The sequence below is a fragment of the Orbicella faveolata genome, unplaced genomic scaffold (genome assembly GCF_042242905.1).
Source record: "Orbicella faveolata isolate gen_17 unplaced genomic scaffold, um_ofav_v1 contig_35, whole genome shotgun sequence".
NCBI classification, from domain to species: Eukaryota; Metazoa; Cnidaria; class Anthozoa; order Scleractinia; family Merulinidae; genus Orbicella; species Orbicella faveolata.
Genome location: NW_028301564.1, coordinates 24,728,010 through 24,747,408, shown reverse-complemented (window position 1 = coordinate 24,747,408; position 19,399 = coordinate 24,728,010). Strand labels below are relative to the sequence as shown.

General features: G+C 39.7%; 1 protein-coding gene across 2 annotated transcripts; it reads left to right on the top strand.

The window, feature by feature from the left end:
• The first annotated feature begins 2,895 nt into the window (after positions 1–2,895).
• Positions 2,896–18,732, top strand: LOC110057700 (TBC1 domain family member 19-like). Of its 2 annotated transcripts, XM_089273445.1 has the most exons (23): positions 2,897–3,128; positions 3,547–3,665; positions 5,110–5,185; positions 6,116–6,190; positions 6,559–6,628; positions 7,210–7,256; positions 7,621–7,673; positions 8,571–8,631; positions 8,829–8,907; positions 9,682–9,720; positions 10,420–10,532; positions 11,442–11,516; positions 12,877–12,939; positions 13,029–13,113; positions 14,092–14,136; positions 14,840–14,872; positions 14,973–15,042; positions 15,740–15,779; positions 16,201–16,292; positions 16,375–16,435; positions 16,774–16,828; positions 17,157–17,227; positions 17,654–18,732. In XM_089273445.1, the coding sequence occupies exons 1-23, from the start codon at positions 3,006–3,008 to the stop codon at positions 17,720–17,722; spliced, it is 1,614 nt and encodes a 537-aa protein (XP_089129571.1). In that variant the 5' UTR covers positions 2,897–3,005; the 3' UTR covers positions 17,723–18,732. The 2 variants fall into 2 exon arrangements, 1 of the variants encoding a protein (XP_089129571.1); XR_016201983.1 differs by lacking the exons at positions 17,157–17,227; positions 17,654–18,732 and adding an exon at positions 14,248–14,287 and having other exon boundaries at positions 2,896–3,128.
• The last annotated feature ends 667 nt before the right edge of the window (positions 18,733–19,399 follow it).

The following is a 19,399-nucleotide window of genomic DNA, read 5'->3' as shown; positions in this document are numbered from 1 at the left end:
ATTGTTTGATTGTTTAATTAATTGATTGATTGACTGACTGACTGATTGATTGATTGATTGATTGATTGATTGATTGATTGATTGATTGATTGATTGAAACAAGATGGCGTCACAAACCTTGATAAGGTTTATTTATATGGCTCTTTCATACGGGATTCCCAATTCCTGACGGGTAGAGTATGGACAGCATGCCATTTCACAACCCCCCAAGTTAGGTCTATTCATTCGCCTAACAATAGGGGCGGGGCAGAAGACCCCATACAAACTCTTATTTTTACCACAAGCTTTTTCATTGAGCCTGTATGAAAAATTTTTTCTTCATTCATTGACAAAGTTTGTACAAAGCTGGACTTTGATCAGTTATTTTTGCACCCGTTTGGACTGGAGACCAGTGACACAAGAAAGCCAGCTAAATGCTTCAGCCGGCGCAGCAGGGACACAAATAAAATTATTTTTGTTTTTGTTCCTTTGATTTCTTGTTTGGCCATCTAATAAACATCTTATTAACCGAGCTAGGTCGGTCTGTATGGGAGAATCTTGACGTCGGTCGCTGGTACAGTCCTCACTGCGTTTGGTCTGTACCGCGCGACCTCGGTCTGGGCATAGGCAGACCTCCCGCTCGGTTAATAAGAACTAAATATAGATCTACAAAGACAGATGAAATTATCAAAATCACACTCAATAAAGCTTGCTTACTTGTTTTCCATTTTTCTTGCAATGAACTATCTGTTTCAATCGATTTTACGGGTTTTGTAATTTTTTACCCTTTAGATTTTTCTCGTTACTCGAGCTCGTTTTCCCGTTACTCCGTTACTCGTTATTCGTTACTGTGTTACTCTGTTTAGTAACACCCCGAGGCAACCAGCGACCGCCACGTGACCATTGCCATCAATGTCACTACTAGTAATGACGATCATGAATACAATTACAAGGTCCGCCATTTTGGTTCTACCGCAATCTCAAAAGATCACAGGCGGAAAAGTATCCGGATCGAAAGAAAATCGTTTACATCGGCGAAACTATCCAGATTGTTTTCGGATTCAAACTTTCCAATTTAAATTCCGGATTCAAATTCCCGGAGACACGACCTAGGCGGGGAGTTTTTATTTCGGACTCGTCCACTTGTGTGTAAACGGCAAAATCAATTTAATGCGGTACTAAAACGCTCCGGATTCGTCACAAATCCAGTAGCGTAAACCTAGTCCTTGTAGATCTATAGCGGGTCTCAATGTGATCGATGTACAAATTTTGCAAATACGGCTCCAACATCCAGCGACACAACTAAGGACAAATAAAACGACCAGAAAGAGGAAAATCGTCCTATTTTGAAAAAACACCTCAGCTATTTCTACCGCTAATAGACTGTTAAAGCTTCGATTCCCTCACACCATACGCTTGAGATGCCTGTGGATTTTAAGGCGAAAACTCGTTGTATTGTATTTGTAAAAGACAGGTCTCTCTTTTCTGTCGCGAGATAATACATTTACTTCTCCCTCCTTAGGTATTCAAAGCTAGAGTCTGCATGCGTGCTTTCGAAATAGCGGACCCACCGCCATTTTGAAGAGTGGAGAAGACCCTGGGAGCGAGGTTTCCTTAATTTGATGTATCCATGGAAACTGCCTTAATTCGTGAACGGGATGGGAAGGTTCGACTTTGTTCGTCAAAACAAGAGAAATCCCACACTGTTTCACTCTATTTTTAAGCTCAAACTTTATTACTCCTGTGTTTCTCCTACCACCGGCACGATTGGAGCGTACCAAAAGTTGTTATAACTGCAAGGAAAAATATTTGACAGTATTATAATTCATTTTTTGAAAAGATCAACCTTAATCAAACTACTCTAACTCAGAACAACGAATTTGGCACTGTCTAGTCTTAAGCAACTTAGTTTACAATTCAACTGATAACAATTTACCTATTTATTTAGGGAGTTCGTTTTTATGTAAGGTTGATCTCTAAACGTCTTTTTCAAGATCGATTTCTTTTGTAAGGCTAAATATTTTCCTTTGGCGTCTTGAATAAGCTGTATGTATGTACACGAAGCATATAGCCAGGATGTTTAAAGGTGCATCTGATCTGTGACTCGTCAAAAATCCCTGATTCTGATTCCACACTTCAAGCTGGTTTTCTGGAGACATAACGCGGACACAGTAAGATGCTGGTAATTAGAGCCATTTGTTGGGAAAATTTCCGGGCAAAGGGAGCCTCTCAACGGCGCCTTCCTGGGTGTGCGTGTGTTGCCTCTGCTTCTGCTTGTGTCGGTAAGTAATCAAAACCAGCCTTTACGCGGCACACATTATATCGACCAATCACCTGACATCAGGCCGCTTTGCCCTACATTATGTGCACAGATGTGCACAAATTATTTCATACCATGCAAGTATTTGGAGAAAGCATGTTCCTTCTCTAAAAGCCTGGCGCAGGATCATTCTCAAAGTCTTCAATTACTTCTTCCTAGAATTTGTATCACAATTGTTTGGACCTATAGTACCATGAGGTCCATGAGACCCACGAAGACCAAAGACATTAGAGGTCAAGAAAAGGACGAAAAAGACCGGTACCAGAAAATGGTGTCACGTCTGCCACGATTTGATGATCTCCTTTAAGATTCTATTTACTATTTACTTTGAATGAATGCTATCCTTCTAGTTCAAAGAACGCTCACTTGTCACGGAAATCTTATTGGTAAATCACGCATCACATGCTTGTAAAATAGCAAATCACGCATTACGTTATGATGTCCCGTCCCGCATCACGCGGCTAATTTGGTCTCAATCACGCATCACGCCGCCAATTTTGGGGCGATCACGCGTCACGCAAAAACGGCTCTTTGCCACCCTCTTCAAAGACTTCAAAAGGTCCAGCCCGTTTGAGCGCGGGCTCAGTATTTCCCTATTTTCAGAAGCGTTGTTGTATAACGTACATCATGCTGTCTACAGTAACATAAAATGGCGGACTGCTCCTGATTCTCGGGGAGAGCTAATGGCAACTGTGTTTTTTGACCCATGGAACCTCAAGCATCAACTCAGAAAATGATACGAGAGGATGATAAAGATGCAGTCGTGTACAAGATCGTCGAAAAGCTGCAGAACAGCTCGCTATTCCTGGAAATGAAGGCAGATTTACAGGTGAAACTTCACAGATTATACGAAAAAAAAAATATTAGTAGTAGACATCAATCTCCGAGCAGCTGTACTAGTCAGAGAAGAAAGAATTCAAAGCTAGTGGTCTCTATTACCACTAACAAAATTAAAAAATACAAGTTGTTGTTTATACCTCTGTTTAGGGGTGAAAGTTAAGCCTAATTTTATCAGCACTTTTTGAACAGTCTGCAGTCTGCAGTCTGCCGTCTGCATTTTACCCCTGGTCTGCAGTCTGCATTTTGCCTTCAGTCTTCAGTTTATCCCCAGTCTGCAGTCTGCAGTCTGCAGTCTGCAATCTGCAATCTGCAGTCTGCAGTCTGCAATCTGCAATCGACAGTCTGCAGTCTACATTTTACACTGACTACTACTGTTACTAATAAGTATAGTTCTTTTATCCGTTCAGAAAGAAGTTGCAAAACCTCATATTCATGTCACAGACATGAAGAAGAGTGTTGAAAACTATCTAAGGGACTCAGGCTGGGAGATCAAGCTACAGAATGCTGTTTACACTCAACTTAAGAGGTAAGACTTCTCATTAAAGTCAACTCTTGTTATGGCGCACACGCTAGGGAACGTCATTACATGTAAGTGTTCATAATAGCAAGACTCCATAATAGCGGGGTGTGAGATAAAAAGTTCTCTGAAACTAACATGCAATAAATAATGTAAGCTCAAGCAAAGAAGCAAGGACTATTCTGCAAACAAAAAGAGAACTGATGTGAAAATAAACAATCCAAAAATCTTTTGAAGTGTATTTTGACGAATGATGAACAGCAGACTGTAATTTTATATAATTATATTATATGAGAAGTACGTGATGTCTGCTTTATTGAGAGTCAAAACAATAAAATTGTCATTTTGGTACCATGAGTGTCCATAATTCTGTAATAGTGAGTGTGTGTAATGGTGGGGTGTCCGCAGGACGAGGGTTGACTGTATAAGGCTACCTCCGTGAGTGGCAAGATAAACCTTGCTCTGTGATTGGCTAGACAAGTGGGCAAGATATGGCACCATCTTGCCTACTTTGGATTACGCACTACATCCCACAAGAAAAATTTCCCTGAAACCAACATAATAAATCCTTTATTGACCAAGCTTGTTCAGTCAAGATGGCTGAATATTGGCCTCATTTGTTTCTTGCCTGTTTATAAACCTCATCTCCGTCTTGGCCCATAAACAAATTAATCTTTGCCAATATCCAGCCATTTTGATCTCACGCTTGGTTAGTAACCCAATATAAATAAAATTTTGACAGGCTCAAGAAACCAGGGTTGTCAAAAGTAGCCAGCTACCAATGGAAAACACCATCTTCGAGATCTGTTGTTGACTATTCATCTGAACACCTTTAGAAAATCACTGATACTTCAACAAAGCTGGCTTAACTTCAGCACAGCTGGCTACTTCAACAAAGCTGGTTACTTCAAAACTTTGTTACAACCCTGAGAAACTCAGGAACACTCCAAAGGCAAACAGATGGGATAGGTCAGCCAACAATATTTCACACTGAATCTTGTCCCTAATCATGGGAGCTAGCTAATCCTCCCACACTCTCAAATCACAACTCTTGTTGCATATGTATTAGGGTTTGATAATAAGCCAGGAGAGGATAGCCTGTGAACGCAGACGTATTTCCGGCTGTCGCTTGTCTCCGCCGAAAATAACATCTGCGAACCCGGGCCAGGAAACGATTTCTGTGACGTAGGAATTTTAAGCCAATCAATGTTTAGCTCAAGTAGCCCCAGAACTACTACGCGAGATATTCGCTGCAAGGAGCACTCGAGTTTCATTCTATCATGGAATCTGATTGGCCAAATAGAAACAAAAGTCATTACGTCACAGAAATCATTACCTGGCTCGCGTTCGCAGACGTTATTTTTGGCAGAGACAAGCAACAGCCGGAAATACGTCTGCATTTGCAGGCTAGGAGAGGATTTCTAATGCTGAGTTTTAAACACTTTTTTACCAGTTTGCCAATGTCTTCATTGTCGGACAATCCACAACAACAAGTAAAGGAACCATTAGCATTCATTCGCAAAGCGCAGGTATTTAGAAGTGGTGTGCTCACCATATTTCCATCTGACTTGTGTGAATTTACAGCTAGACCTTACAGAAGTAGCCTTTTGAAACTACATTCATATACACACGTCATTCCATGTACATGTACAAAAAAGTCACTGTATTTCAGCATGATCCAGAAGTTGTCATGCTTTAGCATGCAACACCAAATAAGGATACTTACAATGTAGCTTTACCTTATGGATGTAAATTGAAAATGTGGCGAAAGACCATGCAAGGTGGAAAGAGTCGGAATGCGGCCTCACCCCCCCCCCCCCCCCCCCCTGAGGTGTTAGAAGGCTGATGATGATGATGACCAAATTAGGATGCATACAATCGGAAATTTGGAGATTACGGAAAAAGCATAAGAGATGCTCAATACGCAGCCGGAAGCAACTGTAGGTACTTTAGTACTCTCCAAACTTTCCAAGTGCATCATAACTCAATGATGTACAGCAAAAAGAAACTGGGATAATTTCTGGCCTGATGGGCCACATGGCTGGTATGCAGACTGAAGGTAGCTGCATGGCCACCATCAAAATAGTTTTTTCCTATTACTTTTGTTTAAATAAATAATACTGCCTTTACTTGACTCTAAATTCCTGGCAATTGTAAGCACGCCAAACTTGTTATGTTAACATTATAAAAGCTAATAATTATTGTAGAAAAGTTTTGGCGTAACATTGTTTGACAAGGACTTGTACAGTTGTGTACTGCTATCTTGAACTCTCAAGAGGAAAAAAAACAGTGAAAGACAGCTGGAGTTTGAGTTAGCCAAAGGAAAATGACATAGAAAGGATATCCAAGGAAAACTGATTTAAGTGCAAGAGACTGGTGACTTTGAAATAACTGAGTTTTGGATAATGTGGCTCAGTTATGGTATAAGTTATTATAATAATATCATTGTAAATTTGTAGATGAACTGGGAGAAGAGAATTGTGAAGAGCATTAACAGCATGTGTACAGAGTTATCACTACCATTAGCAAGGAAGGTAAACATATTATTTACTTAAATTCACACCTTTTTTTATTTTAGATTGCAAAAAAGAACATTAAGTAATTATTATTTTTTTCTTATGTGGGAGAAATAACTGGAATAATAATCTAAACAGAAGTCATGGCAGAATGCACATGTATGTTCATAGCTCTTTGACCTCTTTCATACTTTCAATACAGAGCCTTTTTATAACTAAAAATATATCAACAAAACATTTCTCTGAACTAAATATGACATCAGTATTGAATTAAGTAGTAACTTTTTCTCTCCATATTTCTATGGCATGGTAGAAACATGAAGGTTGATCATATTAAAGAGAAAAAGGCCCAAGATAATTTTTCATTGTTCTCCCCTTTTTTACAGAGATCATCAACTGACCAAGCTAATATATCATCAAAGTTTGAAACTTTGGGTGGTGAACTGGATGAAAAGCGTAAGTTAGATCTTTACACAGGTTTTAAAATTTTTAATGTGTATCATTTTATACATAAACCGATCATTACTGTTTTTAACAAGTAAATGGTTTCAGCTTTTTAATTATGTATTTAAGTCTACATGTTCAAGTGCTAACCCAGTCGCCCTTCTGTCTGGCACTTGCATGGATTTATGGATCTCTCACTTCAGTGGCATGCAGTGTCACCAAGACTCGCCCCATTTTTTGCGTGGCCCGAATGCGAGAAACTCCTTTGCACTGCCCGATTTCGTTTGTCTCATACAGGAATGCTTGCTACGCAGGCTAGGACTGGAGAAACCCTGTGGAACAAACTGCTACTCCAGTCCCTCCCACCTCATCATTAAATTTTTCTGCAACCATTTGTACATCTTGGCAGAGAGAGGCTCTGTGAAAGTAGTTAAAGGGCTTTGAGCATTAGAACAAATGCAAAGCTGGACCCCAACCAGGTTCCGTGGCACAGCAAATTAACCACTAACCCAACTGATGCCTCCCACATTTAGTGTGCAAATAAATTTAGTTCTTTTGATTTAATCTCAAGGTCTCAATTTTTTTTATTTCAGAAATGGAGAAAATTAAGCCAGTCTATGCTCCTAAAGACTTCTTTGAGGTACAGTAAATGTTACATTGTGTTACTACTAATAGTGTTGTTTAAATTCTTATTGGGTTTGAGATTTTTATAGCCAGTTTATTTTTGTTTCGTCTCCAAACCTTGGGAATAAAAATCAAAGTACTTTCAATTGAAAATTTCAATCCAAATACAAATTAAATTTTCCCCAAACATATTTTAAGGCTACACTTTGAGTCTGGCAGGTAAGATTTAACATACTGGTATAATTATTATTACTGACAGTTAATAACTTCTGGTATATCAATATTTTGTCTTTAAAATTTACACAACAAGTTTCTTGAACATGGTGAGAACATTAGTCTTAGATGCACATTTTTCACTCTCACTGGTATCTGTCTTCCAGGCCCTTATCAGCATAGAAAATCCAAGTTTTACTCCACTTCGAAAGACACCAAGGTAAATTTTTACAAAATGTTGCCATGCTGTTGTGAGAAATGACAGCTTTGTAAGCCCAACAATGCACATACAGCTCCCAGCCTGTAAGAGTTTTGGCAAAAACTTTGAGGCAGGTTAATTCATGATTTTATATTGACACAAGCATACAACTCTTTTCAAAAGTCAGTTTCTAAATTTTTCGTTGAAAATTACCCATTAACCAGATTCCTCTAAAGAGTTGGTATTTTCATTCATCACAATAAATTATTCCTACCTTTAGAGCAGTTTTCAATTGAGTGTTGCAAAACCAAAACTAAACCGATTAATTACGAATTAGATGACTCACCCAATCTCAAACCGTAGTCAAAACAAAGCCAAAACCAAAGTAATTGCCTGATTACTTTTGACACTCAATTGAGAACCACTCCATCAATATTAAGTAATATTGATAGTCAGATACTTGTACATGTAGACCTCACTCTTATTTACTGATCACTGATTAAAGGGACACAGTCAGCTTTTAGACTGCACTGACCTGGACACTAGTTTTCTCACTTTGAAAAAAGTTCACCTCAACCTGAAATCAAAGTACATCCAGAAACCTGCATCAATCTTTGCAGTGTTTTGCTTGATTTTCAATCATTTACTGAAAAACCTGTTTTTGAGTGTGCTTTTGCTCATCCTATGATATTATTTTTATCACATTTGGTTAAAAACAGTATGGATCATGTCTCTGTGATATGCAAATTAGCTATGAAATGGTATCTAACGTGCATGTGTGCCAGCTGACTGTGTCCCTTTAATTATGTTTAACTTTAAATGCTGGGGACAGCATATAAAGATGATTCAACTGTAATAATTTATGAACAGTGTGCAATTACCAGTTGCCCTCAGTTTTTTTTTTTTCCTTTGCAACAGTTCCATCAAAGGCTGGGGTTTAATCAAGGTTCAGTTGTATGTGAAATCCCTCCAAGAAATGGTATGTTATTGCTGTAGCTAAGAACTTGAAACTCTTGATGCACTTTATATGTAAAAGATTTGATGTGTAATTATACGCGTACAGTCATCTACATGTACATGTAGAATTTTCCTTGTCTCTAGTGCTTTACATGCATCTGTTTTTAATAATATTCATTATTTTGGCTACATCTACATGTGATCCATTGCATTTATTAGAAAGCTGCGTACAAAGAACTGGATCCAGGAAATTCCCACAGTGGAGTGGACGATGCCCTGCTTGAAAGTACCTCTTTTGGTAAGTTGATCATTTTCATTCCCTTCTCTGCCCTGTTTTCAATCATGTCAGTTCCCTTTCTTTTCTTCCTCTTTCCTACGTGTACACTCCCCTTTTTCATCCTCTTCTTACTCCTTTTTCTCCTCCTCCACTGCTCCCTCCACTGCCTAGCCTCCTTCACCTCCTCCCTTTTCCCTACTCCTTCCCACATTTCCACTTCTTCCTTCAGTCTTCCTCCTCTTCTTGTGCCTTTTTCTCTTCTCACACTACTTTCTGTCTTTTCTGATCCTTCATCAATATCTTCCTCCTTGTCCTCTTTCCAAATCCCCTGTAGGAAAAAAGATGACAGCTGTAGATTTTACCATAATATCTCAAGAACCTAACACAACTCATTAGGCACTCGGACAGCCTTTTTTGGTGTTTTTGCAATATTTGTCCCTGTACTAACAACCCTGTGCATGCAAGGTTTGAAGGTTTTAGAACTTCCTGTACATATTTATGAGTATTGCTAGTGTTTTAATTTCTTGCACTAGGAATTATGTGTAAATGTACCAGTCGCAATATTATTTCCAGTGGAGGATTACCGACCTGCGTATCGTCCAGTTTCCTTGCTTTTGTATTTTGGTGAATTCAGGTTATACGTTTTGCACAACCAACAGAATGTTGAGGTGATGATGTGAAACGTTTTACATGTTTGGTACATTTGAAGAACATAGTAAAACAGTTTCAAATAACAGGAAGGTTGCCAGTCTTAAATTTCACGTAATATAATACATTAATTTTAATTCACTCTAGAAACATTTTCAACTGAATGGAACAAAATAGGACAAAAAGGTAGGCAAAATATTTGTTAATGTTGGCACAGTAAATATATACCTTGAGTAAATTGCTTTTTTTCTTTAAATTTTATTTTCATTGCACGACTGGACATAAGCTGGTTTGCCTTGTAAAATGCACCGAAACCCTAGCTTCAAATGTGTGTTTCTACATCGTCATGTACATTAAATAAAGTTATGGGAACATAAGGGTCTTCAAGAAATGAACTTGCTTTGTTGATGTGAAATTATTGTTCATGAACTTACTAGTGGGAAGTCTGTGTAGATTTCTTTGATTTTATTTTATAGTTTCCTTTACTCAGAGTGACTAGAGGTTACAGAACTCCATAATAGGTTCCCTCGCCATTTTTTACAGATTAGTAACACCCAGTATCTTGCAGTGGGACTTTCTTCTAACCAATACTCACCTGAAAAACAGCAAAGTAATGAACTCTGGAGGGAAATTGATAAGTATCTCACAGAATGATGCATTCCAGAGAAGCCACCCTAAAAAATTGAAATGGGGGAGATTGCCAATTTTATCTTCTCAATTTTAGTTTAATTTATATCCCGGAAATTTGTTCCTTATCCGGGAGACTCCCGTATAATGTATGAGAGTTGGTATAGGTGGGCTTCAACCATCATTGAGTTATGTACATTTGTATCTTCTTCCAAAACTTAAAACAAAGTCCTATCATTGATTGTGTGATTTCCACAGTTATTCAACATGGAAGCACACCAGCTGCGAGGCAATTTGCAAAGTATGGCTGTCCTCCAGGACTCAGAGGGGATATGTGGAAACTTATCTTGGGGCTTGAAGTGGATGATATGGTAAGCAATGGAAATCACACTGATTGACTGATAAATAAATACATGTATTGAACAAAAAGATAAAAAATTTAGTTTGATGACTGGTAAAAGAGTTTTGCTAAGGCTTTTTGCAAGGTGCTACATTTACATGGCACATCAAGTCAGTAAAATGTGTACCAGTTAACATCATTTTCCTGAATCAGTGCAGTGACTTTTACTTTGTTAATTCCCTGGGTCAATGTCTTGTTTTTGCATGTGTCACTCAAGCAAGTACCCGTTCATGCATGCAAGTTAGGGTGCTAGACTCCAGATCAAGCAGTTCAAGTTTGAGCCCTGGCCAGGGTCACTGTGCTGTGTTTTTGGGCGAGATGCTTAACTCTTACGGTGCCTCTCTCCACCCAGGTGTATAAATGACAAATATGATACTAGAGGGTAACCCTGCGATAGACTACAGGTAGCATCCCATGCAAGGGGAGGTAACCAGTAAATGCAATGGAAACCAGACTAGGCTCTGGATGTATGGACCACTTGGCCCTACCCAGCCTCAGTATCCACTCTAGAGTACATGTACAGGTTTGTGCTACAGGATGAGTAGAGGCACAGAGTCCAGGGCTGTGCTCTAGGAGCACACAGATGCCACAGGCGACTAACCTTTCCCTTTAGGTGACTGGAAAAAAATACTTTTTTCATAGAAGATTAAGTGCTGGGTACCCAGGATTTCATGGTTAGGAACCTTTGAACTTCTCGTACTTAAGACCCTAGCCTTGAGACTGTCTGGCCCAAGACTTTCTCCAGCATTCAAGCTGTAGATTGGAAGTGAAGCCCCTTGTTCTGTAACGGCAAAAGTGGAGTGATTGGTGTCATTCCACATTTCTCCCCCATTGCAATGTTTGTCAACATTTTGATGTCAACCATTTTTTGTCTTTGTAGGACTTGTTATATTTTCAGCAGCTGAAGCAATATGTTGTCGAGTATGACATGCTGGTTGACAGCCTCATTACAAAGGTACTTAATATAAAAGTTAATGCATTTTATTTCCAGCAAACGGTTAATTGGATTTTGTGTATTTTAGAACATAGGGATAAGTTAGATCTGAAATAAAACGAGGGAGATATTTACATTTGAAATAGAGCAGGGCTTTAAAAAAAGGTGGTGGGTTTATTTGTTTAATTTTATGTTTTAGATATTTTTTATATTCTATTTTTTGCTTGGTTAATTTTGTTTAGAAACAATCGGCAGAACTGTTGAACAGTTCCTCTCTTGGGGGAATGTGGAATTGCATTTAGGCTGTTCTTTTGCTTGTGTTTTTACTCTGTGTCCAGCAAATCGGATTCGTTTTCCTTTGATTCTTGAGGAAAGCTTGCATTTGAACATTCCTTTAAATCGCTTGATGATTCGTCGAATCTTCACAACACAGCAGTAAGCAATGTAAACGAAAACGCCTCCAAACATCAGTATTGGGAAACTAACAGTGAAGAACGGCACCAAAGATACTATAACTACTCCCCCCAGGACTGTTAGCACTGTGAAGAAAACGACCACGAAGAAGCCGAATACAAACGACAAGAAGATGATTACAGGGAGAAAGCCTAAGCCAGAGACGATAGCAAAGAACATTGCGATCACTATTATTAATCATGCTCTTTTTGTATTCGTAAAATGTGGCGTTATGGAAAACATGCTCTCGGAATTGTGAAGAGAAGATCAGGTTTTTTGACTTCAAAAAAACAGGAGCATCTGTTTAAGGAAAAATGAATGTCTTGTTTTGTCTTTCTTTCATGTGCTAACTCGTTGGGTGCGTGGCGCGATTTTTGTGTTCCCACTTTTTCGTGTTGCGCTATACTATTTTTTTTCTAACAAATCAAACCACTCCTAAATTGGAACTGATTTGCATTCGTAGTTTGCGCGTTTGGTCAGATTCCAGCTTACCTGACAGATTGTATGATCCCACGCTCAGAAAACTCTGTTCCCTTTCTTATCAAGCTAGCTATTAAGGACTCTGAAAAGTAAATATGCTGGATAACCCGCGAACTAGACAGAGAGGAATGATTTAATTGCGATATTATGAGTGAATTATTTCGTCACCTTTTGGTCACACGTAATACCACGCACGCACAGCTTCGGTCCAGCTGTGATTCAGTCTATTGTAACTCTAAGTGACTTCAAGTGATCAAGCTAAAATGCCACTGTCCCCAACTAGATGTATAAATGGGTATCGGCGAATTTAAAACTTGGAGGTAACCCTGCGATGGACTAGCATCTCATTCAGGCGGGAGAAGAAATACTCTGAAAAAGCAATGCTTTTTCAACTTGTGGTTTAGTGATCCTTTGAATGTTGAACCTGAAGATTTTTTTCTCATTACAGGACATCAAGTTAACGTCTTCCAACGATGACGACTATTTTGTCTTTGAAGATCTCCTGTGCCAAGTAAGAATCTGTTTTAAAATATATATATTAATTCGTAATTTATAGCGTCATAACTAACTATATTCATCAAAACATGTTGTTTTTCGCAGGCTCTGCTTGTATTCAGTAGAGATACATCCATCTTGCAGCATTTTGAGCGGTCAAGTGCTACACCACCGAAGTCATACATTCGAGGTAATTAGTTCATTGATCAAGTCAGTTCTCGAGTAATTAAGTTAGGGTCCATCCGCAGTAGGCGATTTTTGTTTTGTTTAGCAAAAGTTCCTTTCATCAGTTCCATGTTTCAAGTGCGGACGGTGATTTTAAATCAAAATTTGTCAAGCCTTACCAAACTTCAAAGACGCTGTTTTTTGTTAATCGTCAAAACTGACAGATCTGTCGACTAATCTTAAGAAAAACGTCGGTGTTTCGTCGCGAACTTTAGGTGTTTCATTTCGTATGTGATGGATATATTGCGGATAGCAAGTAGTTTTTTGTCAGAATCTTATTTCCGCTAATCCGGGGGGTGGGGAGGCACTCCCATATATGGACTATACAGGTATGTGCCGCGGGATAGGGGAGGGTTTTTGAGGTTCTCTATCCTTAAATAGGGTATCATTTTTGCCCCTGTTGGCTTTGTGTTCTCGGTGTGTTCCTTTAATAGGGTACCTAAATTGTGTCGGCTAGAATTGCAGTGCGTAAATGCCCAGCTAAACGAAAAACAAGTGATCTGTTAAAACTGAACTATTCGTATAAGTCCAAGGTTACAGAAACGAAATAAAGTTGAGCCTTCCACGCTATTCTCAGTTTTTGTTTTTTCCTTCAATAGGGTATCATTTTTGGAGTTTGGGCCTTGAAATAGGGTGCCATTTTTCATGTCTTTCATCCTTAAATAGGGTCAGGATTTAAGACCCTTCGCGGCACACACCTATCCAAAATTTACGGAAGTACCCCTCCCCCGGGCCGCGAATACACTAAGCTTAGTGTTTCTGGGCAGCGGTTTTGCTAGTGAGTTGCTGCAAATGTCACGCCTTTCGGATTTTTGATTGGATAATAGTTGTCGCAAAGAGAGACCTTACGAGAGCTGTTACATCACCCGATAAGGGCGGAGCGAGGAAACACTGGCAATCGTGAATTTTTTTTTCCATTTAAAACTGCTGATATTTTTTGCAGGCAAACTTGGTGTTCAAGACTACGCCGTTGTTTATCCCCCAAATGGTAGGCATATCTCCTTAGGAATACATGCAATTTGTTAGTGTAGATGTCGTGTTTCGTGAAAAGTAGCGTGTAGTTAAATTTCTTCGTGACATTTTTTTCCAAATGGTTCAGAAGTAACACCGGACAGTTTCTCTTCCATGGACGGATTGAAGTGAGTTCTGTTTGCTACATTGAATCAACTGATAACCTCTTAAGAAAATTTTTTTACAAAAACACAGTCGCTAAAAGTATGGTCAATGGAGTCCTTTCCGCCACAATGTATACAGTGACAAGGAGTGACAGTCGGGTAATTTTGTCCCATCATTGTAGACCATGGGGTCCAGAAATTAAAAACAAAGGCCCTTATATTTACAGTGTTTTTCACTCTCTTCGTTTCCCTTTATCGTCTTCAAGTCAAAACCCATATTTGGGTTATAGTCTTTTAACAAAGAAAGAAAACCAGTGTTTCTCGGCAGCTTTCGTCGATACTCGTGCGCTCTGGGCGATTCTCGGTGACTCTGATTAGCTCTCAATGACTTTCGTCGACCCTCGCGTGCTCTCGGCAACTCGGTTACTCTCGTGCGCTGTCATCGAATTTGAACCTGCTCAAATTGTCCGACAGAATCGTTTACAGTTTGACCCATGCTCTTTGAGAGTTGATGAAAACTCTTGTTGGACTCTGAGTGACTCTTCTATTTCTTTATATTTCTTTTGTCCATCTCAGGTGTCATACCGTTCCATGGATTTTCTATGTATGGTAAGTTCCTGTGAGATAGATCAGTGTTGCTAAGGAAGAATAACATGAAGTGTTAGTTACTTATTACTTTTAAACCACTGTTCGTCTTGTTTCGTTGCAGCATCCCCGCTGGGTTTTGTGTGTGCGAAAGCTCCCCAACTTTACTTTCTTTTCCGACAAATTTACACCAGGTTTGTCTCATTTTAAATTGTTTGTTACATTTTTAACGGAGCTTACATGTAATTTTTCAAGCAAGTTTGATAAATAACTTTGTTCGCAAGGTGGAATTCTTCTTGTGGCAAGATTATGGGAAGACCTCAGGTTCTCAAATTCACGCTTTACGAGTTCTAATTCGAAGCACTGCGAGTTCTAATACGAATCTTCTCCACTTCACACGATCTCTTATCGATTATTGTACCCCCCTACCATACCCTACCTACCCTACCTACCCCTACCCCTACCCCCCTACCCCCCTATGTATACGGCTCTCGGCCACTTACACGACACCTCTCCGCGACTGATCCTCGTGACCTCTGATCAATAGGAATCATCTAGACTCGAAATCTTATCGTTTTTTCGTGACTAGTTTCATTGAATACCCCATCACTTCTAACATGACGCCATACTGTTTTACGAATCCTCACAGCATCGTCGCAACTATAAACTACCCTTGGCATATGAATCTTTACAATTTCTAAATCATTACAAATCGAATACGAACCTCATAGCCTCTTTTACGTATCTTCATCACCTTCTGTGCGATGTCTTTCGAGTCATGACAACCGAATCTTGCATCTTTTGCACGGTGTGCGAGACGTTTCACGAAAATCCTTCGACTCTAGTTACATGTACGATGTCTAACACCTTCTATTCTGTTTGTCCTTGCAGATATTTTTTTCGTCTTCACACTATGTCCTCGCACCCTCAGGTAAATTATTCCTCCCCCTCCCCCCCCCCCCCCCTCCAAAAAAAAATAATACCTGAAAGAATTGCATGCTCGGTGTTAACGTTTATAATCCATCAAATAGTTTTGCTCTTGCGCGATTGGTCTAAACGCGTCACATGACCGAATATTCCCCAGCTAAAACTGAGCAATGTCCGAGGATATTTCCCAATTTTCCCCAATATTTGAAGGATAATAAACACAATAGCATCCATTTAGCGCGAAAATATGCTCGGATATTTGTCCTTGGACATTATCTGTTCCTCAAAGCTCACAGTTTTCCGAGAGCGTGGCTCGAGGAAAACTGTGAGCTTTGCGGAACAGACAATGTCCAAGGACAAATATCCGAGCATATTTTCGCGTCAAATGGAGGCTATTGTTTACATGATCCCGTTATGTTCCGCAGGGAATCTTATCGCTGTGTGTGTTGTTTGAAAATCTTCTTCAAACACATGAACCTGCTTTGTTTTATTATCTCAAGGAAGTTGGAGCTCACCCGTGAGTATCGTTCAAATTTCTAAAACACTCACAATTACTGATTGTATTACTGACTGTACTGATGTGTTTTACCCTGTTGCAGGCTTCGTCTGGCCTTTAACTGGATAATTTATGCATTCGCTGGCTATTTAGACACCGAACAGGTAAGGAATGATAGAAACGTATTATTTTCCGAGTAACAAATAGCACAAGTCGGAGGTTCAGTAGTGAATTATGGAAAGCTTCTCGAAAACGTAAATTCAAATCCAATGTTACTCCTCTTTTTGTCCAAAAGTAACATGCTGATAGCAGTGATATAACATGCTTATATTATCCTGGCCTGCACATAGATGTGATTGGTTCTCAATTAAATGGCGGGAAAATCTACCACGAGAAACACTCAGTGTGGTAACGCGCGTTACGCCCGTGACAACACACGTATGTTGTAAACGTGGAAGTCCTTAGTTACCGTTACTAATATATCTGTGGTCCTCTCCAACAGCTTCTTCTCCTGTGGGACAGAATATTTGCTTATGACTCGATGGAATTATTAGCAGGTGTGTTGATCATTTTCTTGTCCTGATTATTCTTGCATTTAAAAACAAACAACTCTTGGGATGTGGAGAAACAAGTGCTGATTCACTCCAAGTTGTTATTTGTCTCATTCCAAACCACAGCATTCGTATTATCGATGGTTTGTAAAACTATTGCAGTGTTTGCTTGCCACAGCAATGGAACAAGTATCGACGGTCGGCAAATACTTCATTTCTTTGTAATTAGCCAATCAGATAATGTACGAGAACTCGCGAGCACACTGAACGTTATCACGCCAGTTCACGGTGTTGTTGTGTCTGAGTGAGCTCTGAATGATTTATTTCGTTTCAGTTCTTGCGATGGCGATCCTGTCATACCGCCGTACAAATTTATTGGAAGTGACAAACCTACAAGCAGCTCAGGTCTGTATGCTCCGAAACGTAATTCTCCTTACTGAGTGGCACGTATTTCTTTTCATATTAGTTATAAGAATTTGGTAATCCATCTTTCCGTGATTTTCGGTATTGCCATTCTTTAATTTCATCACTGCTAGTAATTATTAGGCTTGTATTAAAGTTCATTCGCGCATGTAAAGGGTTCAGGTAGCAGACGATTTATGAAGTAATTATAAGGCTTAAATAATTTTATTTGCCCTTAGAAAACCGTTCATGTAACAGACGAGCTATGAATGAGCTTAGTCGAGAATAATAAAGACAAAGATTTGCGACGAGTAACGCGAGGCACGTTTGCTACCCTCTAACACCTGTTTGGGTCACCTGATCCGATATGCGCAATTTTTTTAAATTCCTGATTATCGTAATGATTGTTGTTGTGTTTTCTTGTTGTAGACGGTGCTCGCAGATATCTCTACTCTGAACACGGTCGCATTACTACAATACGTGCTTTTCCTCAAGTAGTAACCATAATCTTCACCTGTCTCCTTGAGAACACAGAGGATCAGAAAGCTGGAAAGCCGTTCGATGGATTGTGCGCAATGATATCTTCTCGCCTCAATGCTTCTGGTCTACTACAAACTACATGTGGCATGTTTCTCAGCAAACTGCAACCCTTTCACCTCAACTTCAGCTGTTTCCCGCCAAAATGTGCATCGTACGTCAAGGTGGTTCGCGCCAAAATGCGCGGTGTTCGTCACAGCTTCCATTTGTCTGCCGCCACAGCCTTCCGTGTCCTTTGCAATAAGTTCAGATCGCCTGTATGACTATGAAAGGAAAATTGACATTTTGCTATCAATTTTTCTCATATTCGTGACAAAGGAAGGTAGATTGGTGCATTTCTAGGAACACTGTAGTAATAATAGCTTTTCCTTAGTTTGAATTCCCAATCCTTAGACGGACAACTTTGGCGCGTTTCAAAAGTACCGTCCTGCGTTGTTGCGACTGACAACAACTTTAGACTCAAGAGGCACTAAAGCCCTAAGCGAGTGGGATAAATGTGAACAGCTTGTAGTTTGAAATCCAAACTAGTAACCCATCGCAGTGGTGGTGAAAATATTTAAAAGCAGACTTTTAGAAAATCTGGTTCATAAAAACTATTTAACCAGCAATCAGGCGTTGCGCGATTTTTTCGGGGTAACTTAGCAGAAGACCGCCATAAAAAAAGAAATGCCGCTTGATCGCAGGTAAGAAAATGTTGGTCGATGCCGGGCATCTGGCGGACTTACCATCGGGTTGTCTTATGACTCTAATAAGCCTAAACAAGACAAAACCCAAAACGGGTTAAAAGGAAGAGAAGGAAATGGAGAGCCAAAAAATTTAGCATTTCTTAAAATTTCAAGATTGTTTATTTTGGAAATTGTGAGTGAGTTGCAGTGATAACGGTTTGAAGTAAGTTATATATAGTTATTTATTCGTCGTTTGTATGAAATGTAAAAAAAAAAAAGAGATTAACAACATTCTAGAATGACAGAGTTCTTTCTTCTGTGAAGTTTTTGTCGTCCTCATTAAGCTTTCTTTACCTGCAACTGAAATAATGTGCTATCTTTCAAGTCCTGCGCCGATTTCGACCGCCGGATAGCATTGCCACACCCCTCTTAGCTTGAAAGGGATGTGTTAATCTTTGGCCACCTAGTGAAAGAGGTGAAGTCTGCGTCGGTCCTGTGGCCCATACCGTCGTATGGTACCCTGGTGCCTGTAGCATGAAGCGACTCGGAATATTTCTACTTCCCCTGGATGGGATGCTAATTCATCGCAGGGTTACTTCACCGGTACCCGTTAATACACCTGGGTGTACAGACGCATTGTGAGAGAGGTGTCTTGCCCAAGAACACAATGCAATGACCCTGGCCAGGGGCCCGTTTTTCGAAGGTCCCGAAAAGCTTTCGCACCCGGAGAGCCGTAACAAAATCTCAAACCTTATGATTACATAGCTATTTTATTTACATTTTCTTAATATAGACAGAAGTGCTATTCCGTACAAGAAGTTTCAGGCCTATGCACCTCTCTGTCTTTTAATAACGATTACGTAACTAAAAATGGCTTTGCGGGCCCGAAAAGTTTCCGAGGCTTTCGAGAAACAGGACCCAGGGCTCGAACCCAGATCGCTCGATCCAGATTCCCGCTCGTTAGAGCAAGGCT